The following is a 24,791-nucleotide window of genomic DNA, read 5'->3' as shown; positions in this document are numbered from 1 at the left end:
AGAAGGGGACGAAGAGATGGTTGAATGGCATCACCAACTCAATGGACATGAGCTTAAGCAAACTCTGAGCTAGTGAAGGACAGAGAAGCCTCGCATGCTGTAGTCCATGGGGTCACAAAGGGTTGAACACAACTGAGTGACTGAACAACAACAATATACTATACAAAGTTGTCAGTGTGAACTTATCACCATTATATTTGAAAAACAATTAGCTACCAATTAAACGCTACCATGGCTTTGCTCTCTGCTTCACTCTTACAAGCCTGTTTATTTCACCATACATATTTACCTGATCTATTAGTATATGTAAGTTTAGATGTTTATGAACAAGACAAAGAACCCTGAGAACCCAGATGCTAATACAATAAGGTCATAATATACAAATCAATGATTAACAGTCAAGAAGGCACTTTGAAAAACAAAATCTTGAACATTAAGCATCAGTCACCTTGGTAATTCATAAAAGTGACAGAAGACAACACTGAGAAACACAAAATATCCAGACATGCTATGGGGGAAAGGAGACCAACAGGACTATGTTGATGATACATGTAGTGCTTGATTTAAACAAAAAAGTAGAAGAACCTAAAGCTGTTTAGTAAACTTCTTAAATGTCTGGTGTGGGGGGAGGTTTTTGCCTTTTTCACTGGACACGTGCCCAAGTGATTAAGTCAGCAAACAAAAGCAAAGGGTTCACTGCCATGATTCCTGTATAGCAACATTTAAACAGCATGTGACAGTTTACAAAATGTTTTTCAAACCCATCATCTAAGAGACATGCTCTCTGGAAAACGCTAATGCAAAGGAATTCATGCTTAACACAAAGACATGCTCAAAGATCAGTCTGGCAATCTCATAAACCCGGAAGACATTGTTCCTCAGGTTATTTGTGACAATGATTCACTTGGGAAAACACAAAGCATTAAATAAATAAATAGCATAAAGCCAGGGCTCTAGCAATGCCTTTGCAAGAAATTTACAGCTGTCTAGAGTAGTTTCATAAAGTATTTTGAGAAAGATTCACAAAAATGAAATAGAGTGGCATAACAGAATCTTTCAAAGCACTACAAAATTGTATGCCATCGTCTCTAATGTAAAAGTGTGGGTTCGTTATGCAAAAGAGGGCCAAGGAGCACTGAAATATTAGGACACCCTTATGAGGGGCATTTCATGGCTTCAGAAAAACCTTAAGAAAAAATAAAACTAAAAGAAACACAAAAACATAGGATGTCTTCCAGTCTACAGAGAGAGTTATTAATTTTTAAAACCTTTTCTATCTTTAATCACAGTGAGAAAATTAGAGCCCAGCTTTCCTAGAAAAGGACCAACAATGACCTTAGGATTCTAAACTTCCCTACCTTTGGGAAAGTGCCAAGATATTCACTTTCTATAAGCTGAAGAACTATTAGTGTTTGGGTACCTCTGGCCTGCATCACAGAACTGCAGTCATATACGCTAAGGCTCTTGAATTTTCCATGAATATTTCCTTTCTTACCTAGAGCTCTGAAATTTGACACATTTTTATATCAACTGGAACTTGAAGTTTTGATGAAAACGAAATTTATTCATTCTCCCTTGTTTCTTTCTGCATTCTATGATATGTAACAAGTGAGCTCTTACCTTGTTTCATCCTTGGGTCTGGAGCCATCATCATTCTGTGAAGCACCTTTAACAACATTAAAAGTTAGACAGAAAATGAATTTCAAGAAGTCGTATGCACCTTTTACCTAAAGATGCTTTGTAAACAAAACCATTCATTATATCTTTCTAGTAACAAAGATTGGGTTCCATCCCTGGGTTGGGAAGATAATCCTGGAGGAGAGCATGGCAACCCATTCCAGTATTCTTGCCAGGAAAACCCCACGGACAGAGGCGCCTGGCAGGCTACGGTCCATGATGTCGTGAAGCATTGGAGATGGCTGAAGAGACTGAGCATGCGTGAGGTAAAGAACACGCTGGAATGGAGTTACAGTCCAACGTGATATTTAAAAGGAAAATAAGATAAATGTTCACGTGACTGAGTTTTATCAAAATTGTGCAAATGACTATTTTTTGCCTGTGTGCGAATGATTATTTTGCATAAGAGATGGTAATGAGTCAAGGTATATTACTCATGTGCTACTTCTGCTTTGTTTCAGATGTCTTATTTATTTACTTACTTATTTAGCTAGCTAGTTAGCTGCACCAGGTCTTAGCTGCAGTACACGGGAACTTTGAAGATTTTCACTGTGGCATACAGGTTCTCTAGTTGTGGCATACAAACTCTGAGTTGTGGCTTTGTTGTCCTGTGGTATGTGGCATCTAGTTCCCTGACCAAGGATGGAACCTGGGGCCTCCTCTACTGGGAGTGTGGACTATTAGCCAATGAACCACCAGAGAAGTCCCCATTTGCTTGATTCTATCTAATTCAAATGTATTTTAGTCATCTTTTGTATTCCAACTACCTCGCCCTAAAAGTGCTGATTATCAGCAGGATAATGAGAAGATTTTGAAAATAGAAAAATCAGTAATATCTTTCTTATGCAAAGGCCCTGAAAATAGCTTCGAGAACAGAAAAGGCACAAATGGGTCTCAAAGTGGCCAAAACAAATGCTACAACAGTCATACTTTCTTCAAGTTTTTTTCATGAAATATCCTTAGGATTCAGTAAGGAACTGTGATAGAGAGGGAGAGTACTATAGGAAGGCACAGACTGCAGCAACAGTAGTACACAGAGAAGTTTAAAAAACTATAAAATGCAAAAAGAACAAGTGTAACAGCCTACGTCCACTGAATTAAAGAACAACAGTCCCTGAATACAGTCCCGACTTTCAAAGAGTGAAATCATCACTATACTACTCCAATGAAGTAATGGATTACTTCATTTAAAAGATGCTGAGTCACCACTATATTATTACTATATCATACTCAGCAAGGTGGGCAAGTGTCTCAAGGTTTTATTTTAAAAAATGGTACAGGTGGATAGATGAAATATGGTACATCTATGCAATTTAAAACTATGCAGAAATAAAAAGCAACAGACTACTGAAACATGCTACATCACTGATAAACCTGAAATGACATTATCTACGCTAAGTGAAAGAAGCCTGATACAAAGACTACCTATTGTTATGATTTCATTTATATGAATGTGTCAACTCTGAACCAGTTTAACCAATTCAGAAATTTCTTTCTACCCTCATTAACCCCAAAGAACCAATCTGGAAAATATAACCAGGACTACTTTGAAGGTTATGCTATGAAAAAAAGAAATGAAGTAGGAAGTCTCCCAAAGTAGAAACAGAAGTATAACAGCACCTGGTAACTGCAAAATGCTTCATAATGCAGTTTCTAGGTAAACAGAAAGATCTCTGTCAGACTAATCAAGGAAATCATTAACCTGTGCTTTGTCTTGAAAATCTGTGTTCCAGGTGAAAATATACTTATTAGCAAATAAGGGATGGAAATATCTAAAGGAAATCCACTGAGAGGTGGTTTTATTAAGCATGCTAGCTGCGCAGGGACTAACTCAGGTGCCAAACTTCTTTTAACTACATCTCATATTTATTCCCTTTAACACTAGTAAACCATAAACTATAAAATACATCAACATAAAACAAACTGGTTTTGTCATTATTATAACTCAAAGACAGCTCGGTAAATGTGGCCTACAAAAATGGAAGAGGAATGGCAAACGATGCCAGCTTGTACTGGCTTGTCCAGTACAGTACTAAGGATTTTGAGTCAAATTTAAACTAAATCAGACACTGCTACAGACAGTAAACTATGTCTACCACTGGCACTGGAGAAGGTGTAGCATCAAATGTGCCGTATTAACTGCCACTGCTGGCCTACAGAATGGCTACTTTATAAATCAATTCATCACTCTCAGAGACAACAGTGATTTGGCTTATATTTGGCTAGCTTTTCAACTCTTAGTTCCTAATAGAAACAATGTACTAAAAGTTTAAAATGAAAAATGTCTCTTTATAAAATGGAAATAAAATAATTTGTTTATGTGAAAAAGAATGGCAGTAATTACAACATACTTTACAGTGGCTAGTTTAAGAAAAGACCCTATATATTTCCCTGGTGGTCCAGTGGCTAAGACTCTGTGCTCCCAATGCAGGGGGCCTGGGTTCAATCACTAGTTAGGGGAGCTAGATCCTACATGCCACAACTAAAGATCCTGCATGCCACAATGAAGATCAAAGATCCTGTGTGCTGCAGCTGGTGCTCTGCACAGCCAAATAAAAAAAAACGAATTTTTTTAAAGTGATTACTTACTGTCTGAACATGCAGTTTCACCATTGGGAACAACTTCAGACTCTAGTTGCAGCCCATCAAGACAGACTGACAAATCTCCTATTGTCTCTGCTGGTTCTTTGTCACCTACAAGCTGTAAAGTCACAACTACTTCCTCAACTGGAAGAGAATAAAATTACAGGAAATGGTCACTTTTTTTTTTTAAGTCATAACTGTTAAAAACATAACTGTCAGAAAATGTATATTTATATGCACACATATTGTTTTAATACCCTTCACCCAAGGTTTCAGGACTTTTTATACCAAAAACATTTTAAAAAATAGAACAAAATTTCCTAGTGCTTAATATCCACAATGTAAGATACTAAATGGGGCTTCCCAGGTGGCTCAGTGAGTGGTAAAGAATCCGCCTGCCAATGCAGGAGACGTGAGTTTGATCCCTGCATCAGGAAGATCCCCTGGAAAAAATGGCAACTCACTCCAGTATTCTTTCCTGGGAAATCCCATGGAGAGAGGAGCCAGGCAGGCTATAGTCCATGGGATCACAAGAGAGTTCGACACAGCTTAGTAACTAAACAACAAACAAAAACACTAAACAGCTCAATCATCTCACTTATTATATTCATTCTCTTCTTCAAAATGAGCCATCAGGACAACTAAGACTACTCAGCAAGGTATGTCTGAATTATATGGAGTGAAAAAATAATTTAAGAACGAATTTTTGTCTTATAAATCCTAAATGAGAAATAAAATTCTCAGAAGTATGCTTTAGATACTCAAGGGATTAAAAGTCTTTTAAAATCATGATATATTAATTAAAATATGCATGTTACAAGTTTTTATGTATCTATAGATATCAAAAGAGAGGTACACACATATAAATAAAACCATCTAAAATAAAATCGTCTCTGCTCTATTTCTTTTCCATAATTGAGTATAGCCTTCAATAAATATCTACTAAAAATTTACTTAAAATACTGGATCCAAAATGAATGGCCAAACCAGATATTAAGAATGCATTAAATAGTTCAAGCTTTATCTCTCTATTAATGTTACAACCATGTAAACTTAAAAACAGTGAACAGTCATTTTCTCCACATTTGGCACATGAATTTCTTGCAAAATAACAAAAGCTGAGCTTATTCTTATTTTCACATACATACGTTTCATATTGTTTGACTTTAATGTTTCATAGATATCCAATCCAGCAGTTCCCAACAAAACATCAGATTTCAGTGTCTGGTGACTCCACACACGAAAATGTAATTTACTCACAGGGGTGACAATACTACAAATGAACAAAAAAAAAAGGTGAAAAAAGTATTTCCTTTAATATCACAATGGAATTCTAAATAAATTACAATTAAAATATCACCGCCTATCTTACAGTTTACAGCCAATACTGCCTGTATTCCATAATCTTATGAAAAGCATATCTGAATGCTACAGGTTTGCACGGTCATCTTCACGCACTGCTGACCTACCGGGACGATTACATGTATGCATCATCAACAAAAGTAAAAGTGCTCACCATGCTACAAACTGTTGAAAAATAATTTTACTTTAGTAGTACAAAAAGCTGAAGCTCCAATACTTTGGCCACCTGGTGCAAAGAACTGACTCATTAGAAAAGACCTGGATGCTGGGAAAGATTGAAGGCAGGAAGAGAAGGGGACAACAGAGGATGAGATGGTTGGATGGCATCACCAATGCGATGGATGTGAGTCTGAGCAAGCTCTGGGAGTTGGTGATAGACAGGGAGGCCTGGCGTGCTATTCACAGGGTCACAAAGAGTCAGACACGACTGAGAGACTGAAAAGAACTGAGTACAAAAAAGTGATTTGTACAAAAAACTAAATTCTTATTTTATGTCAGGTAGTGTGCTGAGCTTAGGATTATTTCATTTAACCTTCACACTAACCCTGAGGTGAGAATACCTCTTTCATCTTCACATACAGAAGCTGATATTCAGAGAATAAGCAAATTGCCAAATACCACACAGCCAGCTGGTGACAGACTGTAATCTGAACAAAGATCTGTCATTAAAATTTGTATTAAGAATGTTCTCAGTCAGCTAAAGGTTTTAGGATTATATTCCCCATGTTTCACACTGCTAGAGGCAAAGTGTCCAGGACAACTGTCAAATAAGGCCATACCTTGCTAAATGCCAATACAGAATAAAAATTTGAATTTGCAATAAGCTGTATAAACACTATTTCAATTAGAAAAACAAAACACTATAAAACCTATAATAGTCCTATGGTTTGAGGCTGTAAGACTTTCCTAACCAAGGACAGAACTCACGCCCCCTGAAGTGGAAGTGCAGAGTCCTAACCACTAGACCACCAAGGACTTCCCAGGGGCAGATACTGTAACCGAAGTAAGAAACTTTCACCTAATCATTGCCCATTTTTGGTACAATGTATTCATTCTCTTTCAAAACTTTCAATGTTACTTTCAGGAGAACATATAGTAAATATTAAGAGAACATTTCTATGTTAGTCATCTGAGTAATCACAATGGGGATGGAATAAAAGTTAATAAATATAATTTTACTTTGAAAGATAAACTCTGCCATCAAAGATGGCAGAATATTTCAATTCAACTCTTGAGACAAGTATAGAAAGCATGCTACCTAACAATGGAAGCTGTGTTAAAATTGCAGGCCAATCTCCTGTAACTTAAAAATTCAGAAGTAAGTGTTCCCCTCCAAATATCCAGGCTGAAGAGCACTACCATATAGGGCTACAAGGAGAACTTTTTTTCTTAACTTTTAAACCACTAAGTTCATGTTGCTATCAGCTCAAGAGCCTGAAAGTATATTTATAGTAAGCACAGATAGCAGTTGGTAGAAAATAGATGAGCATTCAGCCTATTATTCTGAACATCTCCAGTCATTATTGGAGCCTGTGGCCTTTTGAAGGTTTGTTTTTTTAAAAAAAATGTTACTCATACACTGTTTTAATCTATATCAAATCTCTAATGGGGCACTAATTAAAAATGAAGTCTAAGAAACATTAATGTTGAAATAAATACAGATGAGAAACATTAGAATAATACTTCTGAAATTAGGTCTCAAGATGATCTTTGTAAAATTCTTAAGTTTCATTTATTTGTTCCAAATCATTATTAAGTACAACAAGATGTACTAGAACTTCAAAAATCCATGTTAAAGATTAATGTAGGTATATCCAATTTGTTTTGTCATTTATTAGAAATATTGTTCACAGAGGCATGTATCATGTAAAGAGAAGAGCTTATCATTTCAGGTGTCTCATCTCATCATTTAAAAATAAAACATTTTTAGTAACAGGTTTGTTTTTCTAAGAGAAAAAAATGAACAATTTCAAATGTTAGGGAATGAAAGCAATTTGTCTACATTTGATAAAATAACAACTGGTTATATTTTGAACTATGCTTTAATATATAACATACTGTATTATTTTAAAAATATAACATGCTGTATTATTTTAAAATCTATTTGTTGATAAATCATACATTTTCTTCCATTTTAGTAGAAAAAGTTTAAAAATTAACCTATAATTCCCTTCAACCTATTATGCTTTTCTTACCAACATTTAGGGCTTTGTCAATTAGTGCTGAAATTGAGCTATATCCCACTTCTATGAATTTAAGTGATAGATAAAAACAGGAACGCACAGACATATGCACAGGAATGTATACTGCACTGTCTAACAGCACAACATTAGAAATCAACTGTATCGGAAACTAGTAAAATTAATCACAGTCCATCCATATTAAACAGTATTATATAGTTATATTAGGGATGTTAGACCTGTATGTACTCAGAAAAAAAGGATGCATGTTTAATATAAAAATAGGGTGATAGAACAAAATGTATAATTTTTTTAAAGAAAAAAAAGTGGGTAGGTTTTGTGTGGGCACTGTAATTTTCAGAAACAAAAAATTTAAATTTAAAAAAAAACACAAAATTTTAAAAATAAAATTTAAAATAAAAATTAAATAAGAAAAAATGAAGTGAGTTCCTGATATCCCTCTATTTCCAACCTAAATTAAGGAAAGAGCTGCTAATATTTCTGGGCCCATAACCCTGGGATCCAGAGAAGGCAATGGCAACCCACTCCAGTGTTCTTGCCTGGAGAATCCCAGGGACGGGGGAGCCTGGTGGGCTGCCATCTATGGAGTCACACAAAGTCGGACACGACTGAAGCGACTTAGCAGCAGCAGCAACCCTGGGATCTCTCAGCTACTATTTAGTGGCAACAGAGATACCATCAACAACTAAACGAGAATGCAATGAAAAGGAGAAACTAGGAAAACAAATAATTAAAGAGAAACGAGACTAAAAGAACAAGGGGGGTAAAATTAAGAGGGAGGAGGAACCAAAAAAGAGTGAAAAACTTTCTAAAAGCTGCATTTCTGCTGACCTATTAAACAAAAACCACCACAGAAAATACTTTCAAACCTACACTGTGAGAGGCTGCTTCCATTTGGGACTGTTCGTATTGTTGCATTTTTCTGTCTTCTTTGACTGTCCGTCTACTGTGACTTCCACATAAGGACTTGGCCCAAACCAATTCTTTTTATTCTCTTTAAGCTTTGCTGAAATGACTAAATAAGAGAGAAAATATTTCAGTATTTGAGATGTTAGTCCATCCTTAAAATCAATTTAATTTCACAAAGATTAAACAGAGCATTATTTTTACTCAAGAGAAGCAAAGCAGTTTGTTCTAAAATATTCACAAATTTTATTCACGTATGACCTGTGTATTTCTTACCATCTTATTAAAAAATATAGGACTTCCTCACACCATCCACACAAATTCCCATCAGCAGTATCACCAGTCCCAGAGATCTTGAGGTCAATTAAAAAGTACACTGACAAACTTGGTTAACAAATATGTGAATGCCTACCATCTATCAGATATTATTGTTCTAAACCCTGGACAGAACAGTTTATAATTAGAGATAAGCCCTTGTGAGAAAAAACAGCCTAAGGTGGCAGAATATGAGTTGGTAGTAAAGAAGTTTTCTAAGGATACGGTACTTTCAAGCAACCATCTAAACGACAAGGAGCTATCCATGTCAAGATTAAAGGTAGGAAGAAGGGAACATTAAGAAAGAGGTACAAAAGCTTTGATCTAAGAAAATTAGAGCAAACAGAGAAAAATGGTAAATAAGGTGAGATCACATTTGGCTTTGCAAGCCAAGATAAGGAATTTGGGTTTTATTCTAAGCATGCTAGAAAGCCACTGAAGGAAGAGTTACCAGCTAAGATTATGTCTAGCATCTCATATATTACCTTAGCAAGAGCTTCTCACATCCTGAGCCTGAGTTAGTCGCCACTGTCATAAAACAAAGAACAGCCTTGTCCCAGCTTTGTGTGGAAGGAAGGCACCAAGAGTAGATTCGCATCTGCAACACCCCACAGCTCCCACAGGAGACAACTGACTGGTCCCCTATAAATGAGATGACCACAGCCAAGGAACTATTTTACTACCTGGATATCTACTCTAACAGCAAAGTTCAGAGATGCCAGTGCCTATCAAGACTAACAGGCTGTTGCAAGTTGCTAGGAAAGTTTATATAGGAGCTACGCAAGAAGTGCAATATACAGTCCAACACATAGACAATCTGGGCACTCTAGCAGGCACAGTCCCAACTGGTGGCCCTGAATCCCCCAACTTCACTTTGATCTAATATTTCACTTCTGTCCTTTTACACGTAAGAGACTGCCACAGCCATCTAAGAGACAGTAGGTTAGACTAGGGTGGTGAACATGGATATGGGGAGGAATCAGTATTTTCTAATGAGAATCAACAGGATTAGATTACATCAGTGAGCTACGGAAAAGCAGCAAGGATATCTCCTGTGTTTCTGGCATGAGTAACTGGATAGAAGATGGTATCACTGAATAAGATGGAAAAGATCTAGGAAAGAACAAGTTTGAGGAGGGTAGCATGGGCAGGAAATCAAGTGTATTATAATGAATGTATAAATTTGAGATGCCCGTGAGACATCAAAGTGGAAACACTAAGCAAAATGTCTTTTTCAGACCAGAAAATGCTCAAGTGGGGATCAGACCTATCTCTGACTAATATGTACTATAAAGCCCTACTACTTAATACAAAACTTAATTTAATCACAGGATTGCCCCAGAAAAATCCCTATTTTTAATACATTTGTGGTCCGAGAAAAAGTGAAACAGCCCATACAATCATGCATAAGTTCATTTTGTTTCAGGGGCTCTTGCGATCCTCTAAAACTGATTAAGCCTAGAACAAAGAGCAATGCAGCTATCCTGAGTGGCTTTTTAGGATTCAAACTTTTGAAAGCTATTTACCACATAATCCCACTCAACCCCACTAGAGCCATTTTAGGAAACTTTAAATGGGAAAATAAAAAGAGTAAGGGAGACTAACACCAACTGTTAGTGTTTTACTGTGTCTGGCACCTAAATATTATCATTCTGACCCTCACGACTATTCTGCAAGACAGGTATTATCATCTTAATTTTTACACATAAAAAAAGAACAAGATCAATAGAATTTAAAAGTTTATCCAACAGTCACAGCAAAGCGTGGACAGGAGAAATTACGTTAAGTGTTCAAATCTCAAAGTTTAGATTGCACAAAACTTTCATTACAGTCCTAACATTGTAAAACAGATCAATGTACTACTTCCTAAAATTTAAATTCCCAAGGTAAATTAAAAGACTATGAATTATAAACTAGAAGAAAGTGAATCAGAAAAATGTCAGTATCATCTGTTACCTGGGCTACACCTAAAGGCCTCTAACCACTGTCTATTTTTACTCTCACTTCTCCAGTCCAATTCCTCATAGCTACTAGAATTGTTCCTAGAACAGAGGTGACCATGTCAATACTTTTCAACTCCCTAATGCCTGAAAAATGAAGTTCAAATTCTTCTGGGGCATCTTACATTGCTTACTATGCACTTTTACAGCCTCTTGCTATATAAAATCCCACACAGGCCCCTGGTGTTCTAACCACTCTTACCAGTTTGCTGTCCCTCACAAGGACCATGTACTTTGACGGCTCATATGTGCTACTTCTCTCCACTCATAATGATCCTTTTTCCTTGTCATCCAACACAATTCTACTTCCTGAGTTGTCTTTAATCTCTTCTCTTTGAAGGGCTCTTTAAATCTAACAAGTCAAAATCATTCTATGCTTGCACAGCATTTTCTTTTTTATATATGGCTCCTGTCGCTTTTCATTCAGTCTTAGTTCTTAGTTTTTACTTATTTAACTCAACCTGCAATCCCCTTCATGGGAAGGTATACCAAGTGTGTATATTTAAACTTCCTCTCCAATATGAAATAGAAGTTTTGACAATTTAAGTATAAAGAAAATAAAAATAAATAAATAAATAAATAAATGTAAAGAAAGTAAAAGTGAATCCTTGGGTTATTCAACTTATTTTGGGAATCAGAAGGCTATAAGGAACAAGGTAAAACAAATAAGGGTGCTGAGATCAAGTTATGATTAGCAATATGATGAACTGATAGGAGATAAAACCAGTTATGCAAGGATTACCCTCTGTGGTCAGAAGTCATGAGAGGCCACAAGAGGCCTCTGTAGCAGAACTATGGTTTGTCTGGGCAGAACTGGATATAAACTCTTGACTTTAAAGTATGAAGGACCCTCCTGGTCTCTAAGCATTGAGAGCTAAATATATGGTATTCTAGTAAATCTGGAAAAATACAGTAATGTTTAATTTCAATTTTTAAGAACTGAAATAAGATGGTTTCTCTTCCTCAAATGATGAGCTCTGAGTAAGGACTGAGACTAAGAAATTTCTAGGAAATACCAAAGTACTTATTCTGCCCATGTAAGAATAATAGCTGAAGTTAAGTGCAGAACATAATTAAACAGGAAATGGCTAAAGATAGCGGAGGATGTAAGAAAACAGACTTATGTCCAAGGTAAAGGAACAGGCCACAGAATTAGAGATAAAGAATAAAGAATGATCCAGGAAATCAACTTATTCTGGGAATCGGAAGGCTATAAAGACAAGGTTAAAACAAACAAGGGTGCTGAGATCAAGTTATGATTAGCAATATGATAAACTCTCAAAAACATTTAAGAGTAAGTAGGTATTTCTGATTTCCTGCTATAATTTTTGTAACTATCTGATAAATTACAAAAGGATCTGCCCAACACAAAGATCAATACAGGTACATTCAATACCCAACAAAAGTGTTAAGAAATCACTTCAATGCCAACAGAAGTTCCCAAGGGGATGCCTCATATAGTACCTTGATCAATGAAAGCATAGCACAAAAGACCACCTTTCTACTCCAGTTCAAATTGGAATAACAAAATGGCTATTCATGTTATTTCTATAAATTAAGAGTCAAATCATAAAAAGTGTGACTAATGAATTGGCATGATTTTAAAGTTTAAGGTGTAAATTTGTAAATATAAGACATCAGGAAATAATTACAATTAAATTTAGTGAACATTCATCACCTCATATAGATACAAAATTAAAGAAATAGAAAAGGAACTTTTTTCCTTGTGAGAACTCGATCACTTGTGATGAGGTATACTTTATGTAAATTCTGAAAAAGAAAAGCAAGGCTGCCTTTCCCTTGATGTTCCTATAAAGAATTATGTGAAATTAAAACACATCAAGTTCTCTAAACAATCTATTTATCAACATAGTATCAATTTATGAATTAATTTTTTAAAACTCTTGCTACAACTTTTACAAGTTTTTATTAAAACTTATTATAAGGTCTCATTTCTCTAATAAATTTTCTACTTGCCCTCATCTGTTAAGGAAAAGCCATTAGCAAATGTATATACTGTAAACAAATTATGTATGTACGCATGTAATGTATGCATGACAGAAAGAGTTAAAGAAATAAATCTGAGCAGAACCCCAGAGTAACATTTTAACTTTTGACACTAAATTTCCCTATCAGTCTTTTACAGCAACTTTCTAAAACACCAATCCAGTTTACTGCTCTTTGTTAAAAACGCTGGTTACTTCCCAGCTCCCTTAGCAATGACTTTTTTTGGCAGCCTTGACTCATGTCAAGGAGATGACCCATCCCATGCATTCTCACAGGTCCCTGCTCTGCAGCAGTGGCTTTCAGGGATGTCGAGGGCAGCCTTGGCATTTCCCTCCTTTGGGCCATTTGCTCTGTCATGTTCATTCCTGAAAGATCCTTTTATACCTTTCTACTTTTTAAATAGTAGCAATGCTTCAAGCACCACTTTCTTTCACAGCAACTCTAGTCAAATACTACCCCTTTTTCCTGACCAAAGTCATTATCACTTGCCATTACCATATACCAGGGCATATATTTCATACTTGCATATTTATGCCTTTCTTGAATTTTAGAAGTGTTGAGGCAGCTTACCAAAATAAAATAATAAACAAAAAATTCAAATACTGCAGCTAATCCATTAACACAGAATAAAAAATACAATGTCAATTAAAGTGACTTGCGGGAAAAAAACTTTGTTCTGAGGTTTCTAGCACCAAAAGCAAAGTAAATAGTGAATTACAAAGGACACTTGATTGTAGTCAACTTGGCACTCTACTATTTATTATCTGATGTTCTCCATATCTGCCATATCTAATGATGTCTTTGCTAAATATATAACTTTTATCGATAATTCACAGTGCCTGTTTTTGTTAAAATGCTTTTGCCCTATACTTGTACATTCTCAGAAATTTTAGACTCAAGATTAAAAGCTTTTAAATGGCTAAGAATTATGTCTTCTTGAGGTACATTTAGGTATTAAGTGTTTTTCTTCCCGTGACAGTCACAATAGCAAAGATAGATAGCTTATGCAAAGAAAAGTTGAAAGGAATATAACTTAAATCTTGTTGCTCAGAAGGTAAGGAATCTGCCCACAATGCAGGAGACCCAGTCAGGTTCGATCCCTGGGTCAGAAAGATCCCCTGGAGAAGAGAATGACTACCCATTCCCATCGAAAAGAGTAGGACACGACTGAGAGACTAACACTTTCACTTTTTCTTTCCTCATATTACTATTTTAAATTGCTGACTTTTAAAAAATAAAAAAGCATGTATATTGCTTACATAGCTTGAAAAGCTGACTATTAAATTCTCTAAATCAAAAATTTTAACTTCAGCTGTCCCCTAAAAAAAAGTCTTAGGAAGCCTGGCCGAATGTAAAACAGCTACTCAGACTAGACTGAAGATGGGGAGAAAGTGAAAGTGTTAGTCGCTCGGTCGTGTCCAACTCTTTGGGATCCCATGGACTGCAGCCCTCCAGACTCTTCTGTCCATGAAATTCTCCAGGCAAGAATACTGGAGTGGGTAACCATTCCCTTCTTCAAAGGATTTTCCTGACCCAGGGATTGAACCTGGGTCCCCCACACTGCAGGCAGATTCTTTACCATCTGAGCCACCAGGGATGGGGAACAGAGAAACAACTAGAATCTGGCTTTGGCAAAGAAATATTAGAATCTTTCACTGAAAATCAGATATCACTAAGAAAAGAGACTGGAGTCAGTGAAAGAATTCCCAAGAATAAATTCTAGCCTGCTTTCAACTTAAGACGGTGTTATTTTTATATAACTCAAATACTTTTAGGTTTCGAGAAAGATAATAATACAGTTTATAACTTTATATTCATAATCTAGAGGCGTCTGTAAGCCAGGTACAGTATTAACAGAAACTAATATAATCAATAAATGCCATTAAATTAAAAGGAGAGAGACTAAGTTTCCATTGTGTAATACACACATGCTTCTCTAAAGAAAAATCCAGTGCCTCACTGGCTAGTACAAATGGTTTCTATAAAAAGACCCTACAAAGAGATCATATGGAGCCTGACTGTGAAGGTCTTAGCCCAGTTTTAAAAAAATTCACTAACACAGCCAAGGAGAAGCACTGAAGGTTTTTGAGCAGGTACAAATCAGGTGGCATTTTAAGAAACATTAATCTGAAAGTGATCCACTTGGTTAGTATGGTTAGAGAAAAAAAAAACAGGTATTAGGAAAGTAGTAAGAGCGACCAAAAAATTTAAATAGGCATTTCTCAAAAAAAAAAAAAAGATATACAAATGGCTAATAATAAGCACATGAAAAAAACGCTCATCATCATTAACCATCAGAGAAATGAACTCAAACTCTCGAGATACTATGTCACACCCATTACAATGTCTCTAACCAAAGATAAGCATTACAAGGGTGCTTACAAAACTGTAAACCTCATACATGACTGCTGGGAATACAAATTGGTCTGGATGCTTTGAAAATTAATTTGAAATTCCTCACAATGCTAAATGTGGATATTACATGACCCAGTCACTCTACTCCCAGGAACACACTCAAGAAAACGGAAAACATACAACTTCACAGTTATACACAAATGTTCATAGCATTATTCATAACAGCCAAAAAGTGGAACCAATCCAAACACCCATCAATTGATAAATGGATAAAGTATTTCCACATATGGAATAGTATTTGGCAATAAAAAGAAATTAAATACTAATGCATGCTACAACAGGGATGAATCTTGAAAACAATATGAGTAAAAAAGTCAAGAGACAAAGGCCACACATTTTATGATTCTATTTGTATGAGACCAAAGTAGGCAAAGCTATAGAGAGAAAAATAATTAAGCTAGGGCTGAAGGTGGCTGGGGAATATGGGGCAGGGGTTTCTTTCTGGAATGGTGAAAATGTTCTAAAATTGACTGGTGACGGTTACTCTGAGAATGTATTAACAATCACTGACCTCTAAATGAGTAAACTGTATAGCACGTGAATTAGCTCTCAACAAAGCTAAAAAAAATCCAAATCAAAACAAAAAACAATAGCAACTGCCCAAGCATGTTTAACAAACCCAAATCGTATACCATACCCAATAACAACCTGAAATTAAAATGTTATTTTTATGTATCTACACATTATGTTCATTTATTCATTCAGCAAAAAATTTAACACCTGATATGTAAAAGCCACTAAAGGTTTTCTTCTCAGAAGATTTTTTATTGATGGTGAAAGTGAAGTTAAAGTCACTCAGTCATATCCGACTCTTTGCGACCATATGGACTATACAGTCCATAGAAATTCTCCAGGATACTGGAGAGGGTGGCGGGGAGGCGGGGCACAAAGAGAATGAGGGAAATAATGCAGTAGATGTTTTTAAGACTTACCAGTGATCTGAAGTTGTGATTTCATGGTCAAACTACCCATTGAACCAAGCTGTGATCCACTGCCAGACATATCACCAACAGGAAGGCAAACCTGAACAGGGCAAAGGAAACACTGTAAACATTAAAAATTCCCACTTGAAAAATATGTAAATGCTAACCAGGCCATTTCCACGTCCCACGGAAGACCACAAAACACCAGTGGCCTTCACACTGCTAAAATTCTAGTATCCATCCTGTGCTAAACTATCAGCAAAATCTGAAATGGCTGAATTTCTTCCGTGGTTTACTTTCTTCTTTTAGTTCCCAAGACACATTCTCGAGGTTTAATGTCCTACCTTACTGATTATTCCTTCTTAGTCTTCTTTGATGATTCCTTCTGGTCTCTCTACCCTCTTAATACTGGAAGGTCCTAGGGCTCAGTTATTGGTTCCCTCTTCTCTCATATCTTCATATTCATTTCCTCAAGGATATCATCCAGTGTTATGGCTTTAAATATCATCTATATAGCAACAAGTCCCAACTTTACATTTCTATCCCAGATTTCACTCCTGAATTATAAACAGCAACTTCACTTGGGTATCTAAAAGACATTCGAAACTAACACATCAAAAACGGAACCCCGATGTCCTCTGTAAACTATCTCGGTCGAAGACAATTTCATCCATTCAGATGCTCAAGCTAAAAACTATGGAGTTATTCTTGACTCCTTTGTTCATATGCCCCTTCCCATCTGCTGACAAATTCTAAGGTCTCTATTTGCAAAATACACCTAGAATCCAGCCATTTCTCATCACTTCTATCATCAGCCTGTTCATAGCCACCTGACAGCTATCTTCTTCCTAAATTATGCCCCTCTCCTAGATTAACCTAAAGTGACCCCATGGACTGTACAGTCCATGGAATTCTCCAGGCCAGAATACTGGAGTGGGTAGCCTTTCCCTTCTCCAGATGATCTTCCCAACCCAGGGATCGAACCCAGGTCTCCCGCATTGAAGGCAGATTCTTTACCAGCTGAGCCACAAGGGAAGCCCAGATTAACCTAAAAGGTCTCCCTTTTCCCATCCTTGTCCAGCCTCAGTACCTATTCTTAACACAACCTGGATGATTTTAAGATGTTAAGAAGTTCTTCAAATCTTCCCATTTTACTCAAGTGAAAGACCCTATATGATACAAGCTTCCACTCCTCCCTACCTCGTGATTTCCCCTCTACTTTCCACCCCTACTCAGGCACCTACCTATTATTTTTCAAACATGCTAGCACATTCTTGCCTTAAGACCTTTGTTCTACTTGTTTTCTTCACAATATTAACAGTCTGTTCCACCTATCCTGATCATTTTTTTTCTTCTACAGACAATGTGATCTTTTGACATACCAAGTAATTGACTTGGTTATTATGTTTTTGGTTTTGATTCTCTGGGCTAGAATATAAACTCCTTGTGAGCAGGAATCATTTTTTTTGGTTCACTGATAAAACCCAGAATCCCAAAACAGTGCCTGAGACACTGCAAACACTTAAACATCTGATCTGTGAAAGGAAAAAAGATGGCTCCTGAATTATACTAAAATAAACAACCCTACCATATCTTCTTCAGTCCATAGTCTCAGAAGAGTTAATCCTCATGTGGTAACGGCATGATCTACATAACAGAGATTTTATAACAAAATCAGGACACTTGGGCTTGATTCCTGGCTACAACACTTATTGTATGATACTAACCCACTCCAGTACTCTTGCCTGGAAAATCCCATGGATGGAGGAGCCTGGTAGGCTACAGTCCATGAGGTCGCCAAGAGTCGGACACGACTGAGTGACTTCACTCACTCAACCTCTCTAAAAAGCAAGAGAGTTCCAGAAAAACATCTATTTCTGCTTTATTGACTATGCCAAAGCCTTTGACTGTGTGGATCACAATAAACTATGGAAAATTCTGAACGAGATGGGAATACCAGACCACCTGACCTGCCTCTTGAGAAACCTATATGCAGGTCAGGAAGCAACAGTTAGAACTGGACATGGAACAACAGACTGGTTCCAAATAGGAAAAGGAGTACATCAAGGCTGTATATTGTCACCTTGCTTATTTAACTTACATGCAGAGTACATCATGAGAAACGCTGGGCTGGAAGAAGCACAAGCTGGAATCAAGATTGCCAGGAGAAATATCAATAACCTCAGATATGCAGATGACACCACACTTATGGCAGAAAGTGAAGAGGAACTAAAAAGCCTCTTGATGAAAGTGAAAGTGGAGAGTGAAAGAGTTGGCTTAAAGCTCAACATTCAGAGAACTAATATCATGGCATCTGGTCCCATCACTTCATGGGAAATAGATGGGGAAACAGTGGAAACAGTGTCAGACTTTATTTTTTGGTCTCCAAAATCACTGCAGATGGTGACTGCAGCCATGAAATTAAAAGACACTTACTCCTTGGAAGGAAAGTTATGACCAACCTAGATAGCATATTAAAAAGCAGAGACATTACTTTGCCAACAAAGGTTTGTCTAGTCACAGCTATGGTTTTTCCTGTGGTCATGTATGGATGTGAGAGTTGGACTGTGAAGAAAGTTGAGTGCCGAAGAATTGATGTTTTTGAACTGCGGTGATGGAGAAGACTCTTGAGAGTCCCTTGGACTGCAAGGAGAGCCAACCAGTCCATTCTGAAGGAGATCAACCCTGGGATTTCTTTGGAGGGAATGATGCTGAAGCTGAAACTCCAGTACTTTGGACACCTCATGAAAAGAGTTGACTCACTGGAAAAGACTCTGATGCTGGGAGGGATTGGGGGCAGGAGGAGAAGGGGACGACAGAGGATGAGATGGCTGGATGGCATCACAGACTCGATGGACGTGAGTGTGAGTGAACTCCAGGAGTTTTTGATGGACAGGGAGGCCTGGCGTGCTGCGATTCATGGGGTCGCAAAAAGTCGGACACAACTGAGCGACTGAACTGACTGAACCTCTCTAGGTCTCAGTTTCCTGTCAGAGAAACGGGGATAACACCATCTCTACCTCACAAGGTTGTTGAAAGACTGAATGATTATATATGTGGGGGGAAAATGCTATGAATGTTTATTATTCATACTGTCAGAATTTAAATATGTTTTTAAAATAAAATGTTCTTAGGCTTTTGGGGACTTGATAAAATATCAAGAATATTTTGAGTGGGTCAAAGATTAAAGTAAAATTTACTTAAGCACTATCTGCCAGGTCCTATGTAAGAAATACATAAATACAATAAGGCAAACAAAGTAACCTGAAACTGTAAACATGTCTACAGTATTCATACAAAATTAGGCTTCCATTCCCTGGTGGTCCAGGGGTTAGGACTACTTGCAATGCAGGGGCATGAGTTCAATCTCTGGTCAGGGAACCAGAATCCCATATGCTGAGGAGACAGGGAGGGAGGGACGGAGAGATGTAGCGAGAAATGAAAAAGAATATGTTCAAAGCTAAAATTCTGGCGCCCTTAACTCAAATGACTAGCTCATTCCCTTGGCTTGGTCTGTATATTTTTTCCTTCACTTTCTATGTCTACTTAAATTGCACCATTTCGGATGTTTTATACAATTTACTAAAAGGGCCATTTTATTTTAAATACAGAAGGCATACATCATAAATAAAGCCATTAGTAGTCACCCAGAATATAAAGGCACTGAGGTGTACCATAAAAGTCAACACAGCATTGCACAGGATATTCTTCTGATTCAAACTGCTTGTTACAGAAACAGTCCTCAAAGACATCATTACCACATATGTATAGTTATTATCGTCTCCTCGATACCAAAAAGACTGTCTGCCTCAGAATTATGACATCAAGATAAGGAAATTAGGAGGCAGTGAGAAAAGTCCAACATGTGGATGCTGACTTTACGCATGATAAAGTATTATTCTAGTTGCTGATCTACAGCGACAGTTTATTGCTGGAAAAATACCCTTTTAAATAGTATAGATTATTCTAAATTAACATTATAAAGTTGCAGAGAAAATAAATTCAAAATCGTAATAAAATGTATTTTAAAAACACAATTTCATGTAAAGAAGACTAATGAAAGTACAGACTACAAACATTTTTAGAAACAGTGATTCTCTCCAGATAATTACACAGAATCATTGTGATAGAACTGTGAAATGCTTTGCAAAAACATGCTGATAATTTTAATAATGTATGTTCTAATTCACCTTAGTTTCATATAATCAAAATTATTTATTTTAAATCTCTAAGAATAAAAAAACACACCACTTGTGTAATAGTAAAGACAAATCAAAGAAACCTTAGTATTAATTGGCAACCAGTTAAATAATCACAAATTCATACCACCGAAAACTATGCAACAATTAGAACAACTTTCTCGTAACTGAAATGGAAAGAGTTCAAGAATATTTAAGTTACAGAATATATATAATGTAATATTTTTGCAAATAAAAACAAAATGCATATCCCTATAGGTAAATATAAATAAAGGCAGAAAAAGTATCCATCCCAAACTGGTAATAGTGGCTATCCTCCTGTGTACTAAAGAAGGAAGTCATGGGGAACTTGTGGTTTTATATGTATTATTTGAGTTTAAAAAGAAAATATATACCATACTTGTACAATTTGAAAAATACCTCAAGACTAAGTAGACAGAAAATCTACACTTCAAAGCCCATCTTCTCCCCTGAGCGCCAGACTCCTAGATCTAACCTTTACAACTGTCTGCATTACTAAAATGACTAAGGTGAAACTCTGCCTGGCTCAACAGCAGCACCATTCACCCAGCTGCTCAAGCCAAAGCTATGAGCATTAAATCTTTCCCTCATCTAGTTGTAAAGATTCTATCTGCAAAATATACCCTACTATATACCCTAAAATATATGCTTACTTTCTTTTAACTACATTAGCCCAAGCCACAACCAGCCCTTCCCTGTCAACAAACTATTACAAGTCACTAAATAAGGCTCCCTGCCTCTGCACTGGAGAAGAAAATGGCAACCCACTCCAGTATTCTTGCTTGGAGAATCCCAGGGACAGAGGAGCCTAGTGGGCTGCCATCTATGGAGTTGCACAGAGTCAGACACGACTGAAGCGACGCAGCAGCAGCAGCCTCTGCATTTGCTCCTTCTCCCTCTCAGCCATTTCCCATCAAAGTTAGTGTATTCTTCTGAACATTAGAATTATATCTTGCTCTACTCTGCTTAAATATCCAATTGCCTATCTCACCTAAAACAGAATCCAAATTCCTCACTCTGGCTTACAGAAGCTCCACTTCATTCCATACATGACCTACTTTCTTGAGTTCTCCTCTCCTTAACATTCTCCTCCTTAGCCATTGTAAATCTGGATTCTATTTCTCAAACACACTAAAGTCATTCTGAACTTATAGGCTTACACTAACTGTTCCCTCTGCTGAAAATGTTTTTCCCACTTATCTTTAAATAGCTAACATCTTGCATTCAGCCCTCAAGTTAGTACTCAGGTCTTCCCTGACTACCCAGTATAATGTAGCCATACTATTACTTTCTACCACATCACTGAAATTTTTCTGACTTTTTAAATTAATTTTATTAATTTCTACAAAGGTAGGCAACCTTGTCTGCCTTGCTAATCAGTACCTGAAATATTCTACAGTTTTAATTAACTAATGTCCACAATTTATATTAAGGGTCACTCTTTATGAAACTTATACAGTCCTAAGGATGTTGACAAATGCATAACTGCCACGTATTCAATAGTATAGTGTCACAGAGAATAATCTCCCAACTCTAAAAATCCCGTGCTTCCCCTATTCATTCTTCTTCCCTCAATAAGAACTTCTGGCAACCACTTATCTTTTTACTGTCTCTACAGTTTTGCTTCTCCCAGAATATTAGATAGTGGAATCACACAATTTAAGAACCTCAGCCTGGCTTCTTGGTACTACGATTAAAGTTTCCTCTGTATCTTTTCAGAGCTTGACAGTTTTTTTTTTTTTTAATTTGCTAAATAAACATTTCACATGTGTTTATTCCAAAGATGTTAGATGCTTCCAGCTTCTGGCAGTTATGAACAAAACTGCTATAAATACTATCATGCAGGTTCTTTGTGTATGTAAGTCTTCCACTCAATTGGGTAAAGAGGACTACAATTACAGGATGATAAGGGTAAACCTATGTTTTAGCTCTGTAAGCAACTGCCAAATCATCTTCCAAAGTGGCTGTACCACTCTGCATTCCAATTAGAACTGAAGGAAAATTTCTACTGCTCCATATCCTCACAAGTATTTGATATTGTCAGAATTTAGTATTTCTGGAATTTAGCCAATCTAATAGGTGTACAATGATGTTTCACTAGTGGCTGAGTTTGTAATTCCCATGTGACATGATGTTGAGCATCTTTTTGTTTGTTTGACTATTTACCATCTATGTAGACTGTTTCACGAGCTATCTGTTCAGATATTTTACTCATTATTTGTTTTCTTACTGTTGCATTTTAAGAGTTACTTGTGTATTTTAAATATAAGTCCTTTATATGTTTTGCAAACATTTTCTGACAGCCTATGGCTTCTCTTTTCATTTTCTTAACAGTGTAAAGGTGCTGGTCGCTAATTCTACAAGTCTCAAGTTGAGTGCAGTGGATGGGTTCCCCACACCAACAACGAATTCTCCAATGCCAACTGGGTGTCCTACAGTTTAATAACAGACAGGAAACAAATACGACATAGTTTTATATATTTAAAAAAATTTTCACCAAAAAATCTATTAGAAATAAAATATACTAAAGTTTCAGGGTACAAAAAAAAATCAATATATAAAAGTCTATTCTATACACTAACAACAAATCATCAGAAAGCAATCAAGAAAAACAATCCTATGTACAACTGTAACAAACAGAATATCTAGGAATAAATTTAACCAGCTAGGTGAAAGATCTTTCACTGAAAACTAAAGACATTATTAAAAGAAACCGAACACAACACAAAGAAATATAAAGATATTTGGGCTCATAGATTAGAAGAATTTAACATTTTTAAATGTCCATATCACCTAAAGCTCCTAAAGCAATCTACAGAGTCAATGCAAACCCTATCAAAGTCCCAATGACATTTTTCACAGAAACAGAAGAACAAAAAAATCCTAAAATTTGTATGGAACCACAAAGGGCCCCAAATAGCCAAAGCAATCCTGAGGGGGGTAGGGGGAAACAAAGCTGAAGTATCATTCACTCTGATTTCAAATTATATTACAAAGTCACAGTAATCAAAACAGCACAGTACTATCAACGTGACACACAAATCAATGGAACAGAATTGACAGTTCAGAAATAAACACACACATATATGGACAACTAATACACAAGAGAAAAGAACACACAATGGCGAATAGATAGTCTCTTCAGTAAATGATGTTGGAAAAACTGGTCATGCAAAAGAACGACACTAGACCACCAGCTTTACACCATACAAAAGGTCAACTCAAAACAGGTTAAGGACTTGGATGTAATGCCTGAAAGCATAAAACTCTTAGCTGTCAACATCACTAAATATTAGGGAAATGCAAATCAAAATCACAAATGAGATACCACCTCACACCATTAGATTAAGTATTATCAAAAAGGCAAGAAATAACAAGTGTTAGAGAGGATATTGAGAAAAGGGAATCCTTGTATAGTTTGTGGGAGAGCAAATTACTGTAGCCACTACTGAAAACAGTATGGAGAGTTCTCAAAACTTAAGAATATGATTCAGCTATTCCACTTCAAGGTATTTATCCAAAAAATTCAAAAACATCTATTTTGAAAAGATAGATGCATACTGATATTCAATCCAGCACTACATACAAGATGCAAGATTTGTAAACAAACTAAGCTGCCATCCATGAATGACTGGATTAAAAAAAAATGTAGTATATATTAAAACAAGGGACTCAGCTTAAAAAAAGAAAAAAAAATTTTTTTTTAAAGAGAGGAAATTTTGCCATTTGCAACAATATGGATAGACCTGGAGGGTATTATGCTAGTGAAATAAGACAGAAAAAGGCAAATACTGTATGATTTCTTTCATATGTGTATGGGGGGGGGGGGGTTGAGTAGACAAACCAAACAAAAATAAGTACACAGAGAGAACAGAATAGTGGCTAGCAGAAACTAAGTGTGGGAAGGGCAAAATGGATAAAGGAAGTCAAGTGCATGGTGATGAATGGAAACTAAACTCTTGCTAGTTAGCATGTTGCAGTGTATACAGAAGTCAAAATATAATTTTGTACTCTTGAATCTTAAACATCATAAACCGATTTTATATCAATCAATCAGTGAGAAGGTTGTCTGTCAAACTACTAATCTAATAGAATAGACTTCAGAGACCATACAAGACAAAGAAAACAGGACTATACAAAATTAGTCTGAAACAATCAATCAAATGACAACCACAGCAGGCA

The 24,791-nt window shown here is 36.4% G+C and overlaps 1 protein-coding gene across 2 annotated transcripts in view; it reads right to left on the bottom strand.

The window, feature by feature from the left end:
- Positions 1–24,791, bottom strand: part of ITCH (itchy E3 ubiquitin protein ligase) — a 99,471-nt gene that overhangs the window by 50,910 nt on the left and 23,770 nt on the right. The window contains exons 3-7 of one of the 2 annotated variants that reach the window (XM_052651310.1): positions 16,399–16,489; positions 8,697–8,838; positions 5,409–5,533; positions 4,267–4,404; positions 1,621–1,666 (exon numbers count right to left, since the gene is read on the bottom strand). In XM_052651310.1, coding sequence (XP_052507270.1) covers positions 1,621–1,666; positions 4,267–4,404; positions 5,409–5,533; positions 8,697–8,838; positions 16,399–16,468 — 521 coding nt within the window. In that variant the 5' untranslated portion in view covers positions 16,469–16,489. The remainder of the gene's footprint in view (positions 1–1,620; positions 1,667–4,266; positions 4,405–5,408; positions 5,534–8,696; positions 8,839–16,398; positions 16,490–24,791) is intronic. The other variant, XM_052651311.1, reaches the window with a different exon arrangement.

The sequence above is a fragment of the Budorcas taxicolor genome, chromosome 13 (genome assembly GCF_023091745.1).
Source record: "Budorcas taxicolor isolate Tak-1 chromosome 13, Takin1.1, whole genome shotgun sequence".
In the NCBI taxonomy this organism is placed as follows: Eukaryota; Metazoa; Chordata; class Mammalia; order Artiodactyla; family Bovidae; genus Budorcas; species Budorcas taxicolor.
The sequence above is the reverse complement of the archived record's forward strand: the minus strand, read 5'-3'. Positions and strand labels throughout refer to the sequence as shown.